Genomic DNA, 21,313 nt, shown 5'->3' with positions numbered 1-21,313 from the left:
CTCTGTAGAGTTTGTGTGTTTCCCTGGCAGACTGAGGAAGGAAGGTGGTTGCTCTTGCATCTTAAGTGGTGGAGAGGCAGGTTCTCCAATATTGGGGTTTTCTGATTGTAGGCTTTGTGACTAGACAGCGTGAAAGCATTGTGCTCCCTCCTCTGCCCAAATAATGCTTATTTTGGCAGGTGGTGGTGGTGGGGGGGGATATCGTCGTCTCTGTGGGTGTCCATTGCCCTGCTTCTTTGACCCACTGCTGGTTTTCTGCTGCTTAGATACCAGGGAATAAAATGAGGGTGGGAATGAAAAAGGGAAGAAGGGCAGAGAGAAAGTAAGTAGGATGATGCACGCACCAAAGATGAGGCTCAAGCTGCCTCAGAAAGGGAGAGCAGACGGCTAAATGGATAGACACCCCAAGTCAGAAGGACATAATCCCGTAAGGCTGGAAGAGAAGAAAGTCATAACAACAAAACAAATCACCTGAGCTCCATTGTCTCAGGAGCTGTTAGGGCAAGAGCTGAGAAAACTGTAGGGGTGATATGAGTGAGAAAATGAGACAAATTTGTGTAAAGATGAGGAGAAAATGGCATAAAGTCATGACTCAGATTCCTCAAAATATGGGTAATTAAAAATAGTATTCTATCTTGTGGTTTCAACAGCCATAAAAATGGTCTGGTCTCAGTGGTGTTTAACACTCTCACTGTCCGCTGACTTCCATAGGGTCTCCATATATTCAGTGCCTTTTAAAAATCAAATGTTTAAATACTGATCTAGGAACCTTTCTCTAGACATGCAGAATTGGAAGTTTTCACTTGAGCAACAGTGCTACATCAGGTTAAATGTTTTATTTGTAGTTTTGAGTGCATCTAGAGCTAAGAGGGGTACGGACATGTCTGAGCAAGAACTGGTTTGTTAGAGGAAGGAAGAGTGGGGTATGTGGAAGCTGTGCTGCAGGTCGAGTGCCTGTCTCATGGGGAGCTGAGACTGTGTATTTACAGATATCACTTGGCTTGAGCTCCAGTGTATGTCTATCAAATGGACATGAGATTTTAGGAGGGATACCTGGCCTTAATGAGACAATTAAAAACTAAAAGAAGAATAAACAATAAGTACAAGTTTAGTGTGGTTATTTCTGTAATTTATTGTTCCCCCTTTCAGAAAATATTTTGTGTACAAGCAACACAACATCAGCTTTCAGTGATGCAGTGTGGCTTATAGCTGCGTCATTCAGGGAGGTGTTCATGGTCTTCTGGGTTTGCCTTCCCTTTGAGGTGGTGATTGAATGTGCTGTGAGATTGAGTCTTTCTCTGATTCTGGTAGAGAAGCTTATCAAGCTGTATGAGATAATGAATAATAAACTTTCTCTTCTGCATTAAGGAGATGTGGTCAAGAAAAGCAGAAAATAAAACAATTTAAAACTGAGATGGTGTTTGCACCTGCTCTTCTGAAAAGATAACACCCTTCAAAGAATGCGTAATATCAGCTGAACTCCTCAAACTCAGAGACACCATTAATCAATACTGCCTATTCCCTTTGGTCCCTGTAACCTTGGAATAGGGGAAAAACATACTGTGACAAGTCCTGTAAATAGGGCATAGGTGAGGGGATTACACTGCAGGAAAAGGATTTTACTGGCTTTTCTGACCCATATTCTTAGCTGGTTTTTTAGAGTAATATTTTGCTTTATCCTTTTCCCTAAGCCCACTGCATCTGAATATCCTTTTCTGTATGTTTTGATAGCATTTTCCCCTCTCACCAGGAAGTAGTTTAGGTGATTATTTATACAAAACTTCCCATTTATATCCATAAGGCCTGACATTACTGTTTGCAAGTGGAGCGTGTTCTAGGAAGGGGTAATGAAACAATACAGCTGTGAAAGGGGAAATCCAGTCAAGCTTACAGAATTAATGTATTTTCAAACATATATAGTTAAGTGGGTGCAAAAAGCTGTACGTGTGCATTCATACTTTGGTTAATGAAACTGGTTTATTTTAGTTTTGGGATTTAACTTGGAAGACATGTTAGACTGAAGATGCATTGAAATAGGCCCATATTACCTTGAAATAAAGCACCCATAGTTTTGCACCAGTGGATGGTTTTGTATCAATAGTGGCTTCAACTTTGTTAGGGCAACACCACTCTATCCTTTCTGCCTTAATGCCACTAATGAGCTTGAAAATGATTACATGTGACAGCAGGGGATTTTTCTGTTTAACAGAAGAGTCTCGTGAGCAGCTCAGGTGCTTACGAACAATGGATTCACCCTTTGATAGCAGCTGAGAAAAAAGGGAGAATTTTGGTCATGGAGCTATAGATACTTGGTAACCTTTGAAAAGCTTAAACACAGAAACAGCAGCTGAGAAGCGTAACAGCAGTGGAATATAGGCTGGTAGATTAGCACAAGTGCAGAGAAGTCTCACGGAGCAAGGGAATTGGGGCAAACACAGGAGAGAATTGTAAGGATTTGTGTGGAAGGAGGGGAGAGGAGCAGAAAAGCCCCTGAAGGAAAGCTCAGGGTAGTGCTGTGGCATTTGCTTGTAAAGAAGTGGGGAAAAATGGCAGGAGACTAAGCTACCCTTCTTATTAGGAATAACCACCAGACGACCGTTTAAAACGTGTCACTTGCAATGCTAGCGGTTTGAGCGTGGCAAAAAATGCTTAGGTACCTTAAGCAGAACCCTGTTTAAGTATTTTATTGTAGAATGTCTTTAGTATTCGATATTTGTTTTCAGGAAATAATGGAAAATATTACATATAATTTGGAAATTGTATCTAGTGTTTCTTCTGTGAGGCAAACTTTTAAAATTGCTTTTAAATTGGAATTGTTCAACTGTAAAGCTTTCAGTTAAGGCAAATGATATGTCTAAACCTGAACTACAAGTAACCACTGCGATGCAGTGAGGTTGTCTCAATTAATAAAAAACACAGCATACTGACTGAGTCCCTGGCTTAAAATCTTTCTACAGATTTGTGCTAGAAAATCTACACACATTCCTTATGATTCCAGCTATTAAACTCAAATGCTTTGGGATACAACTAGGGCAACCTATGAAGTTCAGTGGCTATAGCACAGGTCCTTCAAGTATAGCCTGAGCCGCGTGTGGAAGTGCCTGTGGCTCAGGATAGCTACTGACTGCCAGTTTGGGGTGAAAATCCGGTGCTTTCTTCTATTATTCTTGTCACTGTGTGTTAATCAAGCAGATGCTATATCCAGGCTGAATTCCTATATTTAACTGCTGCTTTAACTCCGTGGCAAAACAGTGATACAAAAGTGATGCAACAAGTAGCTGCTCTTCAGCTCCGTAGCAGTGAACAGAAAAGACCCCGTACCCAGGCTCTCCGCAGCCCTCCTCGTTTTCAGCACCCAGTTAGAAGCTTTGGTCTTAAGTGAGGTCAAAGGTGGTTTAAACTTACCTCATTTACTTTGCCTGGTCATGCACTTGGGTGCATATACAACCTGTTGCTTCCTCTCAGCGGAGGCTCTGCTAACAAAAAATAGCATCCTCCTTCCCAAACCAGGCGGAGTTGACTGAAGGCGCTTTGCCTTCACGGCTTGTCTTCATCAGCACTGAAGTTAGACTCTTGGTTACACATCTCAGATGAAATGTCAACAGTAGGGACTGTGTATAGAGGGAGTCACTTATGGAATAAATTTTCACAAGAGATTTCGGCTTTGACAGCCTCATGAAGGCTGTCAAATAATGTCAATTTGATAATGCTTTTCAAAAAAAAAAACCCAAAAAACTTTACTGTATTCTTTCGTTTTGATCTCAAGACCTTGTCTAGTCTAAGGTCTCTGTAGCAGGTAAGAGAAAACCAAATTAATCCACTAGTGATTCCACTTTGCTAGTCTAATTTGTATTGAAGCTGTTCAGTTACTGATAAGGTGGGCATATAAAAACCTTCTGAGGAGAAAAGCCACAGAAAGCATAGACCACGGAAGAAGAGAGCAGTGTTCTAAGAAAAATTGTGCAAAGAACACTTAGGAGCACCGTGCTGGCTGAGATGTTCCATATAGCTCTTTGTTACCTTGATTATAGTATGTTTGTATGAGCAGTAACAGACTTTTCTGTCGTGCGGTGGCTTACTTGAAAAGGTTAGCCTTTTGTAAGATGTACATTTGCTATACTTACTGTTTCCTATTGTAGGCAAAAATTTGACGTCCTAAAAATTGTTACTATACTGGGCAAATAATTTCTGAAAAAGTAATTCAGAGGAGAGAATTTACTGTGCAATGGAAAGGGTTTCATTTGATTATCTCTGTGTTACACTACTTAATGAAATGTGGGACATTCACAACTTTCTCATATAGCAAATTAAAAAGCAAAAGGAAAGCCAGAAAATGACCTGTGTCTAGTTCTTCTCCTGTCCAAACAGTTTATGCCTGTACTGTACTGATGGGTTAGGGAGAGGTAGGATGTTTCTATATATGCATTTACTGTGTAAATATTTATATCCACCTACATAAACACACTTTTCATGTTTGCATCCCTGTTACACTCCTGATATCAAAAGAACTTGTGACATGCTTACATATTTGTAGACCAATGAAGGTCTTACGGAACTTGGTATATGCTACAGTAAAATAAGCTGCAAATTTTGTCCTGTACCTCTCTGTAAGCACAGTCACACACTTGATTGAACTGCACTGGTATAAGAATTTGGAATGTGCCTTTAAAATATAAGAGGATGCTCTTGCTATCAACTTACCACTTCAATTATTTAAATGTTGCATCTTCCTCGGGGTGCTTTTCCATGTTTGCTACTAGCCAATTGCAATTCAAATATTTATATGCGGTACATCTTTATGTAAATCATAGCATATACTGTCTTATCCATTACATGTGTGTAGAAAGCATTTTCACTTCAGGCTTTTAATTCTGAGGATGGTATGTTGGCTTGATTCCTAACACTGGCTCCACTGGGAAAAGGGCCCTCGTTTGTCAGTGGTATTCAGCATCATCTGCCCTCTGGCAATGGAGGTAGATCACCTACTAAAGTCCGTTTGATATGTGCAGATTGATTAGCAGAAACATAAGCTAAATAAATGTTTTTTGACAGATAATTCAGATGTCTTAAACATTTACCTTTTTTTACTGACTTGTTTTTGTGTTTAGAAACTGCATTACGCGACGTCCATATTTTTGCGAAAAGACAGTCGTTCTTAATGACACTGGAAAATCTGGATGCATTATATCTGTGATGATGGTCTCCTTCACCTAAATGCTATTCATCTTAATGCCATAGAAAGAATTACAATTTATAATTTGAATGATGCATTCAACAGAGAACTCAATTGTCTCTAAAATTTCAGTATTTTACTGCTTGAATTCCCCTCTCCCTACCTTGATTAATTTCAAAGCTGGCTGGGTGTATGCTTTTGTGCCCCTCTTAGTCTGCCCGAATTCCCCTTATAATTGATGGGAAGTTTTTTATTAACTGAAGTTAGGTTAGTCCATAACTTCCAGCTGCGGACCTGGAAAACCTGGATACTGCTTAGCAAAATCAATATAATACCTCTGGGAGTGGCAGGATGGTGTAAATGTTATTTCTTAGCACAGTTAGGGTTCTTCATGTAGAAAAACAAAATAGCAAGTGGAAAAAGTAAGGAGCCTACTATGAATCTTAGAAGAGTATGAAAGAGTTTGAGATCTGCAAGGTCAGGCAAGGTGGCTGGCTTCAGTATTTGACCTGGGATGTTGCTGATCTTATGTTTAACATTGATGTAAATTAATTTTTCTGCTTCAGACAAGCACCTGTAAAAGTGAGCTTGCCTGTGTTCTGGGATGCCTGTTACTGACACATGGCAGTGTTTGGGATGATGCTTTATTTGTCAGGGAGATGCAGAAAGAGGAACTGTAGATTACTTAAGGAATAATTTTTTAGTAGCTCGGAGTGGAAGAGTCCACCCTGGGTCCTTATGGCCTGTCCTCTGCAATTGCAGACACAAGCTCATAGTAGTTAAGGTCCCTCTTTTGGCAAGCTGATAGCAGGTCTAGCTCAGTTTGCTAAGGATCTATTGACTAGCCTTTGTTTTCTAGTCATTTATCATCAGTCGTTCTTCATTGATTAAGAAGTTCATTTTCTGCTTGCTCCTTTTGGTATTGTCTGAAGAATATAAACTTTACAGGTATATCTCAAAAAATGTACATAAACATTTAAGATAAAACGTACCCAAACCCACAAGAAAACAGGCGCACTAAGGTAGATTCTTTTTTATAATTTTTTGTTTGGGCACTCATGTATTTTAGGAAAATTAGTTTTCATCTCTGCTTTTGCTCAGCTACTAATAGGAACATGATATGAATTAGACAAAGCAAACTGAGCAATTGCTTGTGCCCTCTATTCATTTATGAAATACATACATGGCTTCAAGGGCCTTAGCCTAAAAAATAAACAAAGCCCTTCTGGGATATGGCCAGGCCAGGCATTCGTAAATGGTATTCAGTCTGTCACTTTTGAGCCTTTAGGATTCAAGGTATTATTTCAAACTTTCCTCATCCATCCATGGGTGCTGGAAGCTTGTTTTGTGGTGTGTATGGAGATTCTCATATCTTTGTCTGAATCCAAGATTTAAACTTTATGAAATGTTTCCTTGCTTATCCCTCACCTTATCTGGTCGTCCCGTCCCTGTTCCCCCCCCCCCCCCCTTTTTTTTTTTTTTTTAAATAATATGAAATTTCAGATTAGAAGATTTGGCACTGCTGTTGCTGTTCAGTAATTTGTGATGAAAGTAGATGATCACAGTGATGGTGTGGGAGGTTTTAAACTTCTAGGTTGTTAAAGAAGTTAAACAATTTTAAACAAAATTGTTGTTGTGCTCTGAGTTTTGCTAAAAAGACTAATTTTTTGTTTCCTGGAAATGTCAAAATGTTTTGCTTCAGAATAGGATGGGTGCCTCAGAATAGCAAAAGGCAGGAGAAGCTTGGGAAACGTTTGTTTCTCTTCCTGCAGGGCAGAAGGGGAGCTTTGAATGCTGCAGGTGCAGGAGCTGAGATGCAAACCTGCTTCTGTTTTTATCTCAAGTGTAGGATTACAAGTCTACAGGTCTACAAGTGTGAGCCAGCTGTGTGAGTGCAGCTGCTAAGGCTAACTACCTCTCTACCTGCAAAAATACACTCTTGGCCTCACGACATTGATTTGTTGCTATAATACTGTTTTTCTTTTGTTCAAACTGAAATAAACTGCAACCTGAATCCAGGTTCCTTACTCATAAACTCATTTTCTTTCTTCCTCAAAATTTCTGTATGTGAAACCCTTGGATCCAGTCCTTGCACATGCTCTGGGTGGGTATGAGCATCTCAGCTGCTGATAGTGGTTTTGTTTCTTTAGGCCAGCCACAGCGCTGCTGCTATTAGCAGGGCTGTGTGTGATGGGATACTCGGTATTTTGCCCTGAGGTAAACAGCTTCTGGCCATGCAATAGGAATATATTCTCAGTTTGGGGAGAACATGATCCCACCCCTGTGTCTAGAGTATATGCTAATTTCATTTACTTGGATGCCCTGCTGTTCACTGGCAGTTTGACCAAAGAGTTGGGCACGTCATCACTGCCAAGTGCATGGAGATCTGCCCAGATTCTTCACAGTGTTAAATATCCACTCCCTGATCACAAGGTTGGCTGAGCCTTCTCTCCAGTGAGGAGCACAGCAGCTTGGGGACATATAACTGGGCTGGGGACCCATGAGAGGGCAGCACGTGATAGCTGGGAGAGGCTGAAACAACATGTGTTGTATTTATACACCAGGCATGGTGTATAAAAAAAACAAAACACCCCTGCTGCCTTCAGTTTGGCATTTTTGGCAGTGTGGGAGTTGAATTTGTTGGATCTTCGTCAGCTGAGAGCTCTCCTGCTCAGTTTTCACCTTGCCAGGGCTGGCTGCTTGTGATCTTTCTGTCAGTGTAAATTTGACCCGTTAAGTGCTGCAAGCTCATTTCTTTTGCAGCCTGTAGGTAAAGGGCAGCAAAAAGGTCCCTCCTGCCCAGTGATTTGGCTGCAAGTTCGCAGCGCTGGCTGGCAGTGGGAAATAGGGCTCGGTGCAGTGTTTTTGCAGTGGGAATTTTTTCTTGTGGTTTATGATAGCAGTTGTTGCTGGGGTGAGCCTGTCTGCCCAACTCGGCAGCCAATGTCAAGTGCTGCAACTTCCATGACTCGTTTCAAAACTTGAGTTATTGATGATTATTTTTTAAAAAATGATTTAAAAAGTCTTCTTCTTTAAAGAAAGAAGACTTCTGTGTGAGTTTCACCTTTCGTTTTCAGAATGCATATATTTGTCCAAATAAACTCTAAGGAATCATAAATCAGACACCACCACCCCTCTGCCTACAATTTTCAATTCATGTTTGAATTCACATTTTTGGATGGGATTAAGGGTTGGTAAAGCTAAGTTTTGGCAGAATGACAAACATGTGGCACAGTTGTAGTTACTAAGCAAATTGCGTGTGCACAAACAGGAAGACTTTGGGCCCAAATTGTTTTTCATTTTCAGAAACTTCCTGCTGGCCAAGCCCTGGGAGATTTTCCTGTTGCTGGTGGCAGAGGTAAATGTTGCCCTTTCCATAGACAGCGGCTTGAAACAAAAAATTTGGAGGAGCAGAGAGTGTGGGGCAAGTCAAAGGGAAGCCGAAATGCTGATACCAGGGCAAGTTATTTCTCAAAAACAGAGCCAGCACCTTCATATCTAGCCATATCATCTCTGCAAGGTGCACATCATGTACTGAAATACCACAACCAACACAGGATTAGAATTCAGTCCCAGTTCATTTACTGGGTAGCAGCTGAAAACTCGAAGACTGGGATGTAGTTTTAATTATACTTATTTTTACAGGTTTCCAAAGTTCTGCTGAATCTCTTGTCTTGTGCTGAAGAGAGGTTCAGGGAAGAGTGGTTCTCCCACAGACTGTTCCAGCATATTAAAACAGCAAAGTCTGGCTTCTCTCCTTAGAAGCCTTTTAAGTCAGAGTGTGACATTGTTCTCATGAGTGCTGTCGTTTGGCCAGCTGGAAAACTACCATATCCTGTTGTATGCTACTTGCAGAGAGTAAAAGAGTAGAACAGCAATGGAGAGGGTAGTTGTCATAGTTATCAGATTAATTCTATCTTCATTTGCAAGTTTAAACAAGTTATGTTGAATGTGTATTGGAACCTGGATTAAAAATGTCATGCACGTGCATTTTACTACATTTAACCAGTTTCAGGTGCCATTTTGCTTATCCATAAAAATGCCCCTTTCTTTCTCCATAAGTGAGTTACCCATTTGTGTCAAGATTTTTGAGAACTTGCTTGTTTGCTTCAATGCAAAAATTATTACATGGCCTTGAATTCTTGCTAGCGCTGGGCATCCAGCATATCCAAGAAAGAGTTGGATCTGTTTCTTCTTAGGCAGCATCAACAGGTTTGTTTATTAAATTCCACCCTGTTACTTCCGTGCAAATCAGCGGAAGGCTTTCGGGATGGCACAGGTTATCGCTTGAGCGTAACTGCTCCTGCCAAACCTTGTTGATGATATACAGGAGGGAAGGAAGGAAGGAAGGAGCCTCACTAGACTCTCAGGGTATATTTAGGCTGTGAAACAACATCCTGCTCCCAATACATCTGTGTGTCTGGAAGAAGCGACTGCCAGAAAACTGTCCATAACTGCTTTTCACCCTCTCGAATCTGCTGGTGGAAATACCCATGGTACATTCCCTGCCCTGCTTTTGCTCACGTTGAGCTCAGCTAGTTTAAAGAGGCTGGCTGGTGGGCATTTGCCATGTTGGCTCGTTTTCCTTGAGGAGGGCAGGGTATGATCCCACGAGCAGGGTGGTGATCGTTGCAGTTTTGCCTCGGTTGTAGTTTGCTTCCCCTGCATCCAGGAGGAGTGATGTTCAATGCCATGGGTAGCTGTGAAGTCTGAACACCCTGGGGTAGGGTTTAAGCCCCGCCACATTTTCGGTGCAGACCCTGGAGAAGCAGCTCTCTATTGCTGCTTGAGCACATTTCATGGGGAGTTCTGCCAAATAAAAAAACCAGAGCTGCAAGAGCGTTGTGGTTGCTGTCACCCTTAGTGCAAGTAACACCTCTAAATTAGATTTACTGTTATTGCATGTGTCAGTTCTGGAAAATCAAATTATTTGGTGTGTTTGTTTTTAAAGCTCAAGGATAAATCTTACTTCTAGCATAAGCAGGTATAATTTCATTGAAGTAAATGCAGTTGTACTTCTGTCTGAATTCTTGGATTTGGCAGTAAATCTTTGCTGCCTTTTAAAGAGACTTTCTTTCCCTGTTGCACTCAGTTCAGAGTCACGCTGTGAAAGCTTTGCACTGGTTTTGGAAAATTGGGAGGGGAAGACTCCCTGCGCACTTCAGCTTTCCCCAAAAGATTGCTTCTGTCACAGCAGATTAATCTTGGAAGTTACAGGCTAGAAACACAATGCGTAGCAATGCAGGTTTGTTAAAGGGGGAGAGGAGAGGGGCTGCTTCTGCAGGTCAGAGCGCGGGGAGCTGCAAACAGTAAAAGCAATGGGAAGGGAGGAAAAGACACACCCCTGATGGAGCGGTGCCTTCCAGGGAGAAGCACCCACTCGCTCACAGCTGGAGCCAGCGAACACAAGCGTGCACAGTCCGTGAGGAGAGTGGGAGCTGACATGATGTGCTTCAACTCGATGCAAAATGAATGAGCTGCTGTTCTCGGGGGTATTTGGCCCCCATCGTTGAAGTACAAGTACACGGCTGCATCAAGTGCACTTTGCATCATCTGATGCATAGATACACACTAACGGAGACGAGGACCAGGCAGAGTGTTGAGTTGGGTGTTTGTGTATGACGTGCTTGGCATCAAATTCCTGTTTGCTGCAACAAAAAGGTAAGAAACTTAAAAAGTGGCAAGAAAAAACCTCAGCCTCCCCCTCCCACCCCCGATAATAATCTCATGTTAGGAGTAGCCTTTGTCTCGAGCTGTATTTTCAAAGCTATGGTCCATTAGTCTAAAGCTTCTTTGTGGATGCCTGCAAGGCAAATTACAGCTCCTGGTGTGACAAAGGCAAGTCAGATTTCTTTTCTCCAAGAGCTGACACTTAACCTTCAGGAGAGCACTGTAGCAGAAATGCTGGACTGTGTGCTGAGCGGTAAGTATTTGATCTGTTCTCCCTCTCCTTTATCCCTTCAGATGTTGCTCATTTGAACAGTCAGCTAACTACTGGGTCTTGATGATTAATAGGTTTGGGGGTCTGTGTTCAGCTCAGAATAACATGTTCCTAAACTGGCTGTGGTTACTGGCTGCATATTGACCAGCCTGATTTGTAGAGGATGATCATAATTTGTTTTTACTGGTAATGCTGTATTAATGGATGAAAAGATGTTGTGGTTAAGAACAGCAGAAACCTCATTTACTGAAGAGAAGAAACCTCCTTGTGTTTTCCCCCAAACATGCAATGCCTGTGTAATTATTTGTGTGTAATTCCCAGCTAACTTGTAGCTAGCTAGTCTGGGCTTTCTTCCTGCAGCCCATAATTGACAATGGTCATTGTGCAATTTGAAATCTTTGTAGAGCTCCAAAAGAAGTAAACATGTTTAAAGACAGAAGACATGTTACACCATGTGTAGGGATACGCATGTAAAGATATATTCAGCTGAAGTGCAATGGTTAATGGCTCTTTTGACAGAAGAGGAAACTTCATGATTTAAATGTAATATATTTCCTTGAGGTCTCTGTGCTTGCTTAATACTATCTGTATTCATAAAGAATTTGCAGCAGGAGAAATTTCATTGATTTGTTAATTGATATATAGCTTTGAATCCTCATTACATTGGGTGCATACAGGAGGGAAGAGAAACAAGCACATTTATCTTTTTCTTAAACTCAGCAGCTTCATCTTAAATTAGGTTTCTTGCATTTTATGGAACCTCATTGCTCTCCCCTGTTCTGTGCAGTAATTTTTGCTCTCTTAAAGGATACCAAACATTGCTGAGTTTTAATCTCTATCAGGGAAATATATGAAGTGTTTAATCTCTTAAAACTATGGCTTTAATTATGTTTTTGTAGCTGTTGCCTTGCAGTTAATGTAATTATAACAATTTGTGAGTGAGGAAGAGAATATTATTTAGCCCTGGAGCATTTCTCAGTAAAAACTGGCTTGCTTATTTTCATAAGGAGTTAAGAGAGAGAAAGATAGTGGGGTTTTATTATGTAATAGTAGTTGGAATTATATTTTTTAATAAAATATACATCAGTTTTCCCTTCTTTAACAGTGGGTGTATATAAATAAATGAAATAACCCTATCTCTGAAGATATTTTAAACACTGATCAGTTGGAATACAGATGAGGATCAAACAAACGGTGTATATTAGTATTTTAGACAATTAAGGTGTGTATTGAATGTCCATGATGTTTCTTGGATTGTTACAGTCTGTTTGGGTATCCTGTTGGGCAAGGCTTTCTGGTTCGCTGTTTGGAGGTTCCTGTGTTTCGTGATGTGAAGTAAAACTCTGTGTTACTGTGGGCAAAATTCTGATCTAATTGATACTAGAGTGCTACTATTGATTCAACTGTTCTATATAGCTTTAACTTGTGTTAGAGTGCAGTTTGCTCCAGTGTAGTTTGAGATAGGCTGAGATGTCTTTATTCTCTGGGTGAAGTTAATCTGGGTCAAAACCTGAAATTTAACAGGGAATCTCAAGTCAGTAAGAGGTGTTCAGTTTCATTTCCTCCTATTAGAAAAAAACTGGTATGTACCTGAATTTGGTTTGCTACCTGCCAGAGAAAACATACTTTAGTTGTTGTTGTTGTATTTTGATGTGATATTAAAGTGTTCTCTGCATGTTTTAAGAAGTTTCCAAAAGGAAAGCAATGGTCTGCAGTGGGTTATGAAAGACACCCCTGGCTTACATCAGAAGAGGAGGTGCCTGGGGTGGCCATGTGCTGCAGGGCGTCTGTAAGTGCACCGGCTCTTTCATCTTGGGTCTTCAGTCAACTGTCATTCAGTGTGTGCAGGTGAGGGAAACCCTGAGGAAAGGATAAAGTGAGCTGAGGTTGCTTATTTCTGGAGAGGACTTGAGGAATAACAAGGAACCAGCTTGCCTGTCAGATACCAATGTGATGTCTACCATCCAGACTATCAGTGGGACTTACTGATTCAGAGCTTGTGGTCTTATGAATACAATTCAGTCTTTACAAAATGTGAATTCATATAATGAATCATAGAATGATTCATTATATGAATCATGCTTTGGGCAGGAAGAGACCTTAAAGATCATCTAGTTCCAACCCTCATGCCATGGGCAGGGACACCTTCCACTAGACCAGGTTGCTCAAAGCCCCATCCAGCCTGGCCTTGAACACTTCCAGGGATTCATCCACTTCCAGGGATTCATCCACATTTTCTTTGGGCAGCCTGTTCCAGTGCCTCACTACCCTCTTAGTGAAGAATTTCTTCCTTATATCTTAGTCTAAATCTGCCCTCTTTCAGTTTAAAGACAGTACCCCTTGTCCTGTCGCTACATGCCCTTCTAAAAAGTCCCTCTCCAGCTTTCTTGTAGGCCCCCTTTAAGTACTGGAAGGCTGCAATAAGGTCTCCCCGGAGCCTCGTCTTCTCCAAGCTGAATAATCCCAATTCTCTCTGCCTGTCCTTATAGGAGAGGTGCTCCAGCCCTCTGATGGTCTTCATGGTCCTACTCTGGACTCGCTGCAACAGGTCCATGTCCTTCTTATGTTGGGGGCCCTGGAGCTGAATGCAGTACTCCAGGTGGGGTCTCACAGGAGCAGAGTAGAGGGGGAGAATCACCTCCATCGGCCTGCTGGCCACGCTTCTTTTGATGCAGCCCAGGATGCAGTTGGCTTTCTGGGCTGTGAGCGCACACTGCTGTGTCATGCTGAGCTTCTCATCAACCAGCACCCCCAGGTCCTTCTCCTCAGTGCTGCTCTCAATCCATCATCCGCCCAGCCTGTATTTGTGCTTTGGATTGTCCTGACTCATGTGCAGGACCTTGCACTTGGCCTTGTTGAACTTCATGAGGTTCACATGGACCCACCTCTCAATCCTGTCAAGGTCCTTCTGGATGGCATCCCTTCCCTCCAGCATGTCAACCGCACCACACAGCTTGGTGTCATTGGCAAACTTGCTGAGGGTGCACTCAATCCCACTGTCCAAGTTGCTGACAAAGATGTTAAACAGCACTGGTCCCAATACCAACCCCTGAGGAACACCACATGTCACTGGTCTCCCCTTGAACATTGAGCTGTTGAGCGCTTTGAGCGTGACCATCCAGCCAGTTTCTTATCCACTGAGTGGTCCATCTGTCAAATCCATGTCTCTCCAATTTAGAGACAAGGATGTCATGCGGGACAGTGTCAAATGCTTTGCACAGGTCCCAGTAGATGACATCAGTTGCTCTTCCCTTATCCACAAGTGCTGTAACCCCATCATAGAAGGCCACCAAATTTGTCAGGCATGATTTCCCTTGGTGAAGCCATGTTGGCTGTCCTTATTTTCCATGTGCCTTAGCATAGTTTCCAGGAGGATCTGCTCAAGGATCTTGCTGGGCACAGAGGTGAGACTGCCTGTAGTCTTCCAGGTCTACCATTTTTCTCTTTTTAAAATGGATGTTATGTTTCACATTTTCCAGTCAGTAAGAACTTCACCAGACCACCACGACTTCTCAGATGTGATGGGTAGTGGCTTAGCAACTTCGTCTGGCAGTTCTCTCAGGGCCTGCGGATGCATCTCATCAGGTCCCATGGACTTCTGCACTTTCAGGTTCCTTAGGTGGACTCGAACCTGATCTTCTCCTACAGTGGCCAGTTCTTCATTCTCTGAGTTCCTGCCTTTGCCCTCTGTGACTTGGGTGGTGTGGCTTGAGCACTTGCCAGTGAAGACTGATGCAAAAAAGTCACTGAGTACCTGAGTCTTCTCCATATCCCGGGTAACGAGGTTTCCTGTTTCCTTTCAGAGGGGACCCACATTTTCCTTTCCTTTTATCACCGACGTACTTATAGAAACTTTTGTTGTTGCCCTTGACATCCCTGGCCAGATTTAATTCTATTGGGGCTTTATATTTCCTAACCTGATCCCTCGCTGCTCAGACAATTTCTCTGTATTCCTCCCAGGCTGCCTGTCCTTGCTTCCACCCTTTGTAGGTGAATGTGTCAGTAATGTCAGGCTGCCTGTGTTGGGGGTTTTTTGTTTGTTTGTTTTTGTTTTGTTTTGGGGTTTTTTTGGGGGGGTTCTTTGTTTGTTTGTTTTTTAATTTTAAAAATAGAATCTAATTAGGTTATAGTAGTCTTCATAATGTATGATTAGCAACAGAATGCTAGATCAAGCCATGAATTTTTAAGCAGAAATCTTGTTTGCTACCAGTGGAGAATTGCTTAAAAATTGATGGCACAATCTGGCCTACAGTGAACAGGGGATTTCTGCAGAAAGCATTAGTTGTACTTCTATTCAGTCTCCATTCTGGTGGTGATGGAGGCCCAAAAACTCAAGGCCAGTCTGCTGGGATAGTCTGATACTTGTTGGAAGACAAAAGGCTTAAGGGCTATTTTAAAAAAGAGGTTAAAAAGGCTACCAAATCCTTAGAAAAATTATAAACTGCAGCCATTTTCCTTTCAGTGAAAGCAACTATATTTCTCTAATGGCATACATAAGTGAAGGACGTAATAATTTTCTAAGCAACAGGGAGACTTCCAAATGTACAGAAATAAGGTTGTTTTCTTTATTTGTTCATGTTACGTTGTTGAGGTGTAAATACATTTTACATCAACATTTTTCTGCATTAAGTGCTACTAGACTTCATAATTACAAATTAGAAAACCAGAGTAGGGCCTCTTCTGTGCCTCAGAGGATATGCTTTGGCAAGTACTTATAACTATAAATAAAGATGAAAGTACTGTGCCATGCATCATTATTTTTAATCAAGTAAAATGTGTTTTAGTCCACTAAAACTCTCCAGTAATTGAAAGCAAAGACATTTCAGCTGGTCGTTATCTCTTAGGAAGAGAGATGGCAAGGGCTGCTGCTGATGTGTGTAGCCCCATGTGAAAATGTTTAAGGACCGTGGAGGCTGGAGGGCAGACCGCCGTACTTGCTCAGGGTGTAGGTGACACATCAGCCTTATTTTTTCTGATCTGCTTAAAAAAAAGACAATTAGGGACGTTGCAGTCAGCCAGACTCCAGGGGAAGCTACAAGAATGAAGAGGTGTGAAGTGTTAACCTCTTCACCCTGTTAGCTGAATGCGTCAGTCACAAAAATGGTTGGGCTCTAGACAAATCCATTCTGCCAGCTACTGGAGAGTACACTCCTAACGTTCTCCCAGGCTCATGTGCAGCACGGTGCCCCACTAAAACATTAGCCGACCATGGGAGCAGCACCTTGATCCTTAAATATCTTGTTGGAGATGCCAACAAGAACAAAACCTGTTGCGTTTGTTGGTGTGGTTTGCTCTCCATCACCTTGTAGTCTTACAGTGGCCCTTGCTGAAGTAGAAGACACAACAGTAGCAACCTTGTTCTCTTAGCAAAGAAACTTGGGTTTGCTCTATTTGTTAAACCCTTCCATGAGCAAGTGGGAGACATTAATTAGATCCTCCCCTCGTTACCTCATCTCCAAGCTAAACAAGCCCTCATCTACAGGCTAAACAAGTGCGGTTCCTGCAGCCATGGTAGCCCTCGGCTGGACTTGCTCCTGTTTGTCACTCCCTCCCGTGTACTGGTGGGCCCAAACGTGGATGCAGAAATCCAGATACAGCCTCACAAGTGGCACACAGAGGGTGTTTTTTGGGGCTCATGGATGTTACCACTGCACTCTCAGTTGGTTCATCTGCCAGGGAAACCTCCATTACCCTTCAGCTTGTGGGTTGAGCATTGTATATTGATGACCAGCCTCCAGGATGCAACTTGCATCAGTCGCTGATGTACAAAACCTGGGGCTGGAAGGAGAAATTGTCTTACACTCAGTCACTGTCAGGTATTGTGAAGACCTGTCCCATGGGAGGGACATCATTTACACTGCTCTCTGCAACTGTCTTTCCTCCACTGCGTCCCTGGGCTGGGTACGACCCTCTGCGAGAGGAGTGTGGGGGAAAGAGGGTGATCAGGGATGCAGCACCCACAGCAGTACTGTAATTCGCTGCCTCCAAAGGCACTAATTGCATAAATGGGCCTGGCAGAAGTGGTGGGAAGGAGGAGACTGTCACCCCCTTCCCGGGCAGGCAGCATCCCCTCGGGGCTCGCTGTAGGAGCGGGACTCCTTTCTCAAGCCTCTGTAGGCTGGAAGGTCCCAGGCTGGTTTCCTCAGAGGTCTTGGCCTTTTCCCCTCAGAAATTAATTTCAAATCCTGTGTAGCAGTGCTGACACAATTTTCTAGGTATCGTCTTCCCACATTATTGGCAGGCTCTGGCTTGACCCCTTTTAACTCAGTCAGCTTGGAAAAGGATATATAGAGTACCATACCCAAGCACTTGCACAGCTGCTCTTGCAGCATTTCTGGCACTTAGAGCCATCAGCAAAATCTGCCATTTGAACTGAAACTTTCCATGTCTGCTTTTTAGCCTTGGGGTGAATTTTTTTTAAATGTATTTATTTATTTTAAGTTTAAAGATAAATCATTCAGTCGTATTTGAGCTACCAGAATGTGAACAGAATACAGGCAAATAGTCTGCCATGTGAAAATAACTCATAAATTACAAGACACTCTATAAGGAGGTGTTGGATTAATTGGAAGTCTGTAATTAACTGTTTAGAAGCAGGATACATCCCCCCTTGATCCGAGTGTATCCCACTATGTGGGAGTCCCCCAGCCGGAGCCCCGCTTGTTCCTCAGTGCTCGGGGAAGCCCCGCAGCCTGACTGCTCACAGAATCACAGAATCACTAGGTTGGAAAGGACCTTCAAGATCATCAAGTCCAACCATTAATCCAGCGCCACCATGTTCCCTAAACCATGCCCTGAAGCGCCACATCCACACGTTTCTTGAACACTTCCAGAGATGGCGACTCCACCACCTCCCTGGGCAGCCTGTTCCAATGCTTGACCACTCTCTCAGTGAAGAAATTTTTCCTAATATCCAATCTAAACCTCCCCTGGCGCAACTTGTGGCTCCTATCTTTCCTTCACCTTCCTGACATTCCTCCTGTGCTTTTTCTTTGTCTGTCACCAGCTGCAATGGTGATTGTTCTGCACATTTGTATTTTGCATAATGGTAGGGGAATTAACAGATCTTACTTTAAGAGTCTGCACCAGCAGGTCACGTTTTGCATCTAGTTGTACTGTGTTCAAAATCTGCTAGATCCAAGACATTTCTCCCCCCATCCCCCTAGTACTTTGTGTCTAAATTGCTGGAAGATTTTTCCAATATAAAGCTTTGTTCTGAGAGGTAATCTCTGTTTGTCCACTTCATATAAAGCCAGTGATTAATGCATGGATAAAATTATATATATTTTGATTCTCATACTACTTAGAAACATTGACAGTATTTTCCAGGAAAGTAAAAGTGATATTACTTTTTCATTTCTGATTTTCACATTGGCACTGAAATACAGAATCAAGGGCTGTTTAGACTTGAAAAACTTCCAATATTTGCAATACTGAGATGTAATTTTAACCTATTAATTTGTAGAATGTTAGCAATAGGCATGGTGAAGTCCTCGCTGATCTGTAAAGCCCAGTAGAAAGCCCATGCAGCTGAAGCAAAGGAGTGATTGGGGTTTTGGTTAGGGAGATCCACACAGGTCACCACCAGGATATTGAAAAGGGGAAACTCCCAGTTCACTGCATGGAAGGAAGTGCAGCAGAGAGCCTGATGTTTCTTCCTCTTTATGATGAGGCTACGTCTCACACTTCCATTGTAAAATTTCTGTGAATGTCTGCTACATTTGTAAATACAGATCTTCTTTCCAACTTGGCTGCTTTCACAGAATCATAGAACAGCCCGTGTTGGAAAGAACATCAAAAGACCATCTGATGCAACCTTTAATGGGAAGGGGAGCCCTAGATGAGATTGCCTAGCACCCTGTCCAGTCACATGTTGAAAACCTCTTGTGATGTGGACTCTATCACATCCATACAGAGGTTGTTCCAGTGAATGTTTTGTCCTTCACAAGGAGCCACATGGAGATTACAGGGGGCAACAGGTACAAGTTGTACAAGAAGAAGTTTCATCTTGACATAAGAAAGAAATTAAACCTCTAGCTATGTACATATGCATCCATGCATGATTTGCACTCCCATGTTGGACGGATGCATTAGCTAACCATATGCACGTTTAAAACCTGGCTTAGAAAGCCCATGTTTATTCCAGATCTACTCACGAAGCCATTTCTAAGTAACGGATTGGTCCATGTAAGCTTTGCAAGCTTGCTGAAGTGTGGTGTCTAATGAGAATTGGATCCCTTCCCTTCAGTGTGCTCTGTCTTTAATCCTGCCCTTATTACATAAGATGGGGTGATTTTTCTACTCCCCTACTTTTTTCTCGGAGTCAGTTACAAACTAGGATGAGGTAGGGTCCCACGTTTTGTGCAACTGCAAGGTTGTGCATGAACCTTGGATTTCCTGGATGCTCACTGGAGATGAGCCCTTCTTAAAAGAGGGGAGTGTGAGATGCATGTGGGAGAGCAGGACTAAGCAGCTCTCTTCTGGAGAATGGTTATTATCCCTGTAGAGACACTATATGTTGCATGAAATGGTGTCCTTTTTTTAAGGAGGGATGGGGAGAAGCAGGCAGCCAACCCACCTTGCTCCCCAGCGCAGCTAACCCTTTGTGGCAATGTCATGGGGAAGCATGTGCTTTCTTCACAGGGCAGCTCCAGTTTGTGCTTGTACCTGCGAACTCACACTGCCGGTGTTCTGTGGTGGCTGGCGTGACCTAGAAAGCAGCCAGCTGCGGTGGGTGCTGGGGACCCGCTGTGAGCCCTCCCCGGGGCTCAGGGAGCAGGGCAGGCAGAGCCGCTCTGCGGGAAGCAGGAGAAGGGCAGCCCCCAGCCAGGGAAGCTTGTGCCTCTCCTGCCCACCTTTGCCTTCGGGAAAAGGGTGTTGATGAAGTAGTACCAAGAGTTAGTGGTCGCTGAAGTGCTTCAGAAATGAAGGTGCTTAGTGATCTTATACGTCCTGGCTTCAGCTCGTGGGAGGTAGTTACTCAGGCTGTCACTTCTTCAGGGTGCCACTTTCAGAGGAGCCCAAGTGACCTTGGGGCATAAGCTTTTGGAAAAGGCATTAAAAAAAACTCATGACGATCTTTCTGCTCTTTCAATTTAAACAACATGAGGTTTTCATAGCCTGAAAAATTGTTCTTGTTTGTTTTGTCACTGTCTGCTTTGAATAGTGTTACTTTGGAAGAAGGAAGGTTCATGCACTTTGTATGTCTATTTATGCTTTCTGCATACTCCTTCCCGGACTTGTGTATGGTATTTTAAGCTTGATTACCTCCCAGTGTTGATATGTCTGCACTGCCTCTCTAAATTCAGCTGATGCCTGTTGGCTACATTACACATTTCCAAAAATACAAACTTCAGAGCAACAGGATTCAACCAAAATAAGTGTTGAAATAGTGGCAGTATACTTAGATACACTGCTGCAAACAAACAGCAAACGTTAAATGCACAACACTTCTAGCTACTCTGTCTCACCATATGCTGAAGCTCTGTCGGTGTGAGTGTTTTCTAACTTGCTCCTTTCTGTTTCTTCATGCTTCCCTGGATTCAGAGAGAGGTAAATGATTTTCGTTTTTCCATTATTCTGTGTATTTACCCTTTCGGCATGCACCAAACAATGCTTCTATAAGTTTGCTCGTATCAGTGAACAGAAGCTAAACTTCAGTGAGTAAATTCGTATCTCTGTCACGTTTTCACCTTGCTATTAGCAGTATTTGTCAAGTTGAATTGCCTGCTGGTTTTTTTTCCCAGGTCCCTAAACCCTTAAATATTATAAGTTTAAAATCATGCAGTGCAGTGGGGTTTGGTATTTGCTTCTAGTGTTTTGAGTTTAAAATGTAGACGTTGTTGTTCTCTGTAATCTGAAGTGCAGGAAAGTGGTATTGAAATCCCACCTTTTATGTAAAAAAAAAATTAAAAATCAGGATGCTAAGAGCAGGGGATTTAAGAGCTAAGTTTAGCAAGAGTTGAAGTGTCGATGTTATATTTCCTATTTTTGGTACTTGTTTCAGATCCAGCGGGGTTGGTTGCTTGTCTGTCTTTCGGGGTCGAAGAAAAGCTGTCCCCAGTATGTGTGATTTGTTTGGATGTACAAAGGGATCATTTGGGATTCTCTACAATGCTTCCCGTTTCATGGGAGCACAGACAGTAAGGCATTGTAGTCAGGTGCTTTGCAGCACAAGGGCTGCAGCCACTCCAAAGGCT

At 42.6% G+C, this 21,313-nt stretch overlaps 1 protein-coding gene across 1 annotated transcript in view; it reads left to right on the top strand.

Moving 5' to 3' along the window:
* APBB2 (amyloid beta (A4) precursor protein-binding, family B, member 2) overlaps positions 1 to 21,313 on the top strand; it is a gene marked incomplete at its 5' end in the record, with an annotated part of 68,161 nt that overhangs the window by 29,943 nt on the left and 16,905 nt on the right. Inside the window, one exon of the mRNA XM_010290687.1 lies at positions 4,398 to 4,403. Within this exon, the coding sequence (XP_010288989.1) occupies positions 4,398 to 4,403 (6 nt within the window). The remainder of the gene's footprint in view (positions 1 to 4,397; positions 4,404 to 21,313) is intronic.

This window comes from Phaethon lepturus, unplaced genomic scaffold (assembly GCF_000687285.1).
Source record: "Phaethon lepturus isolate BGI_N335 unplaced genomic scaffold, ASM68728v1 scaffold2527, whole genome shotgun sequence".
NCBI classification, from domain to species: Eukaryota; Metazoa; Chordata; class Aves; order Phaethontiformes; family Phaethontidae; genus Phaethon; species Phaethon lepturus.
Note: the sequence above shows the minus strand (reverse complement) of the source record. Positions and strands in the feature narration are given on the sequence as shown.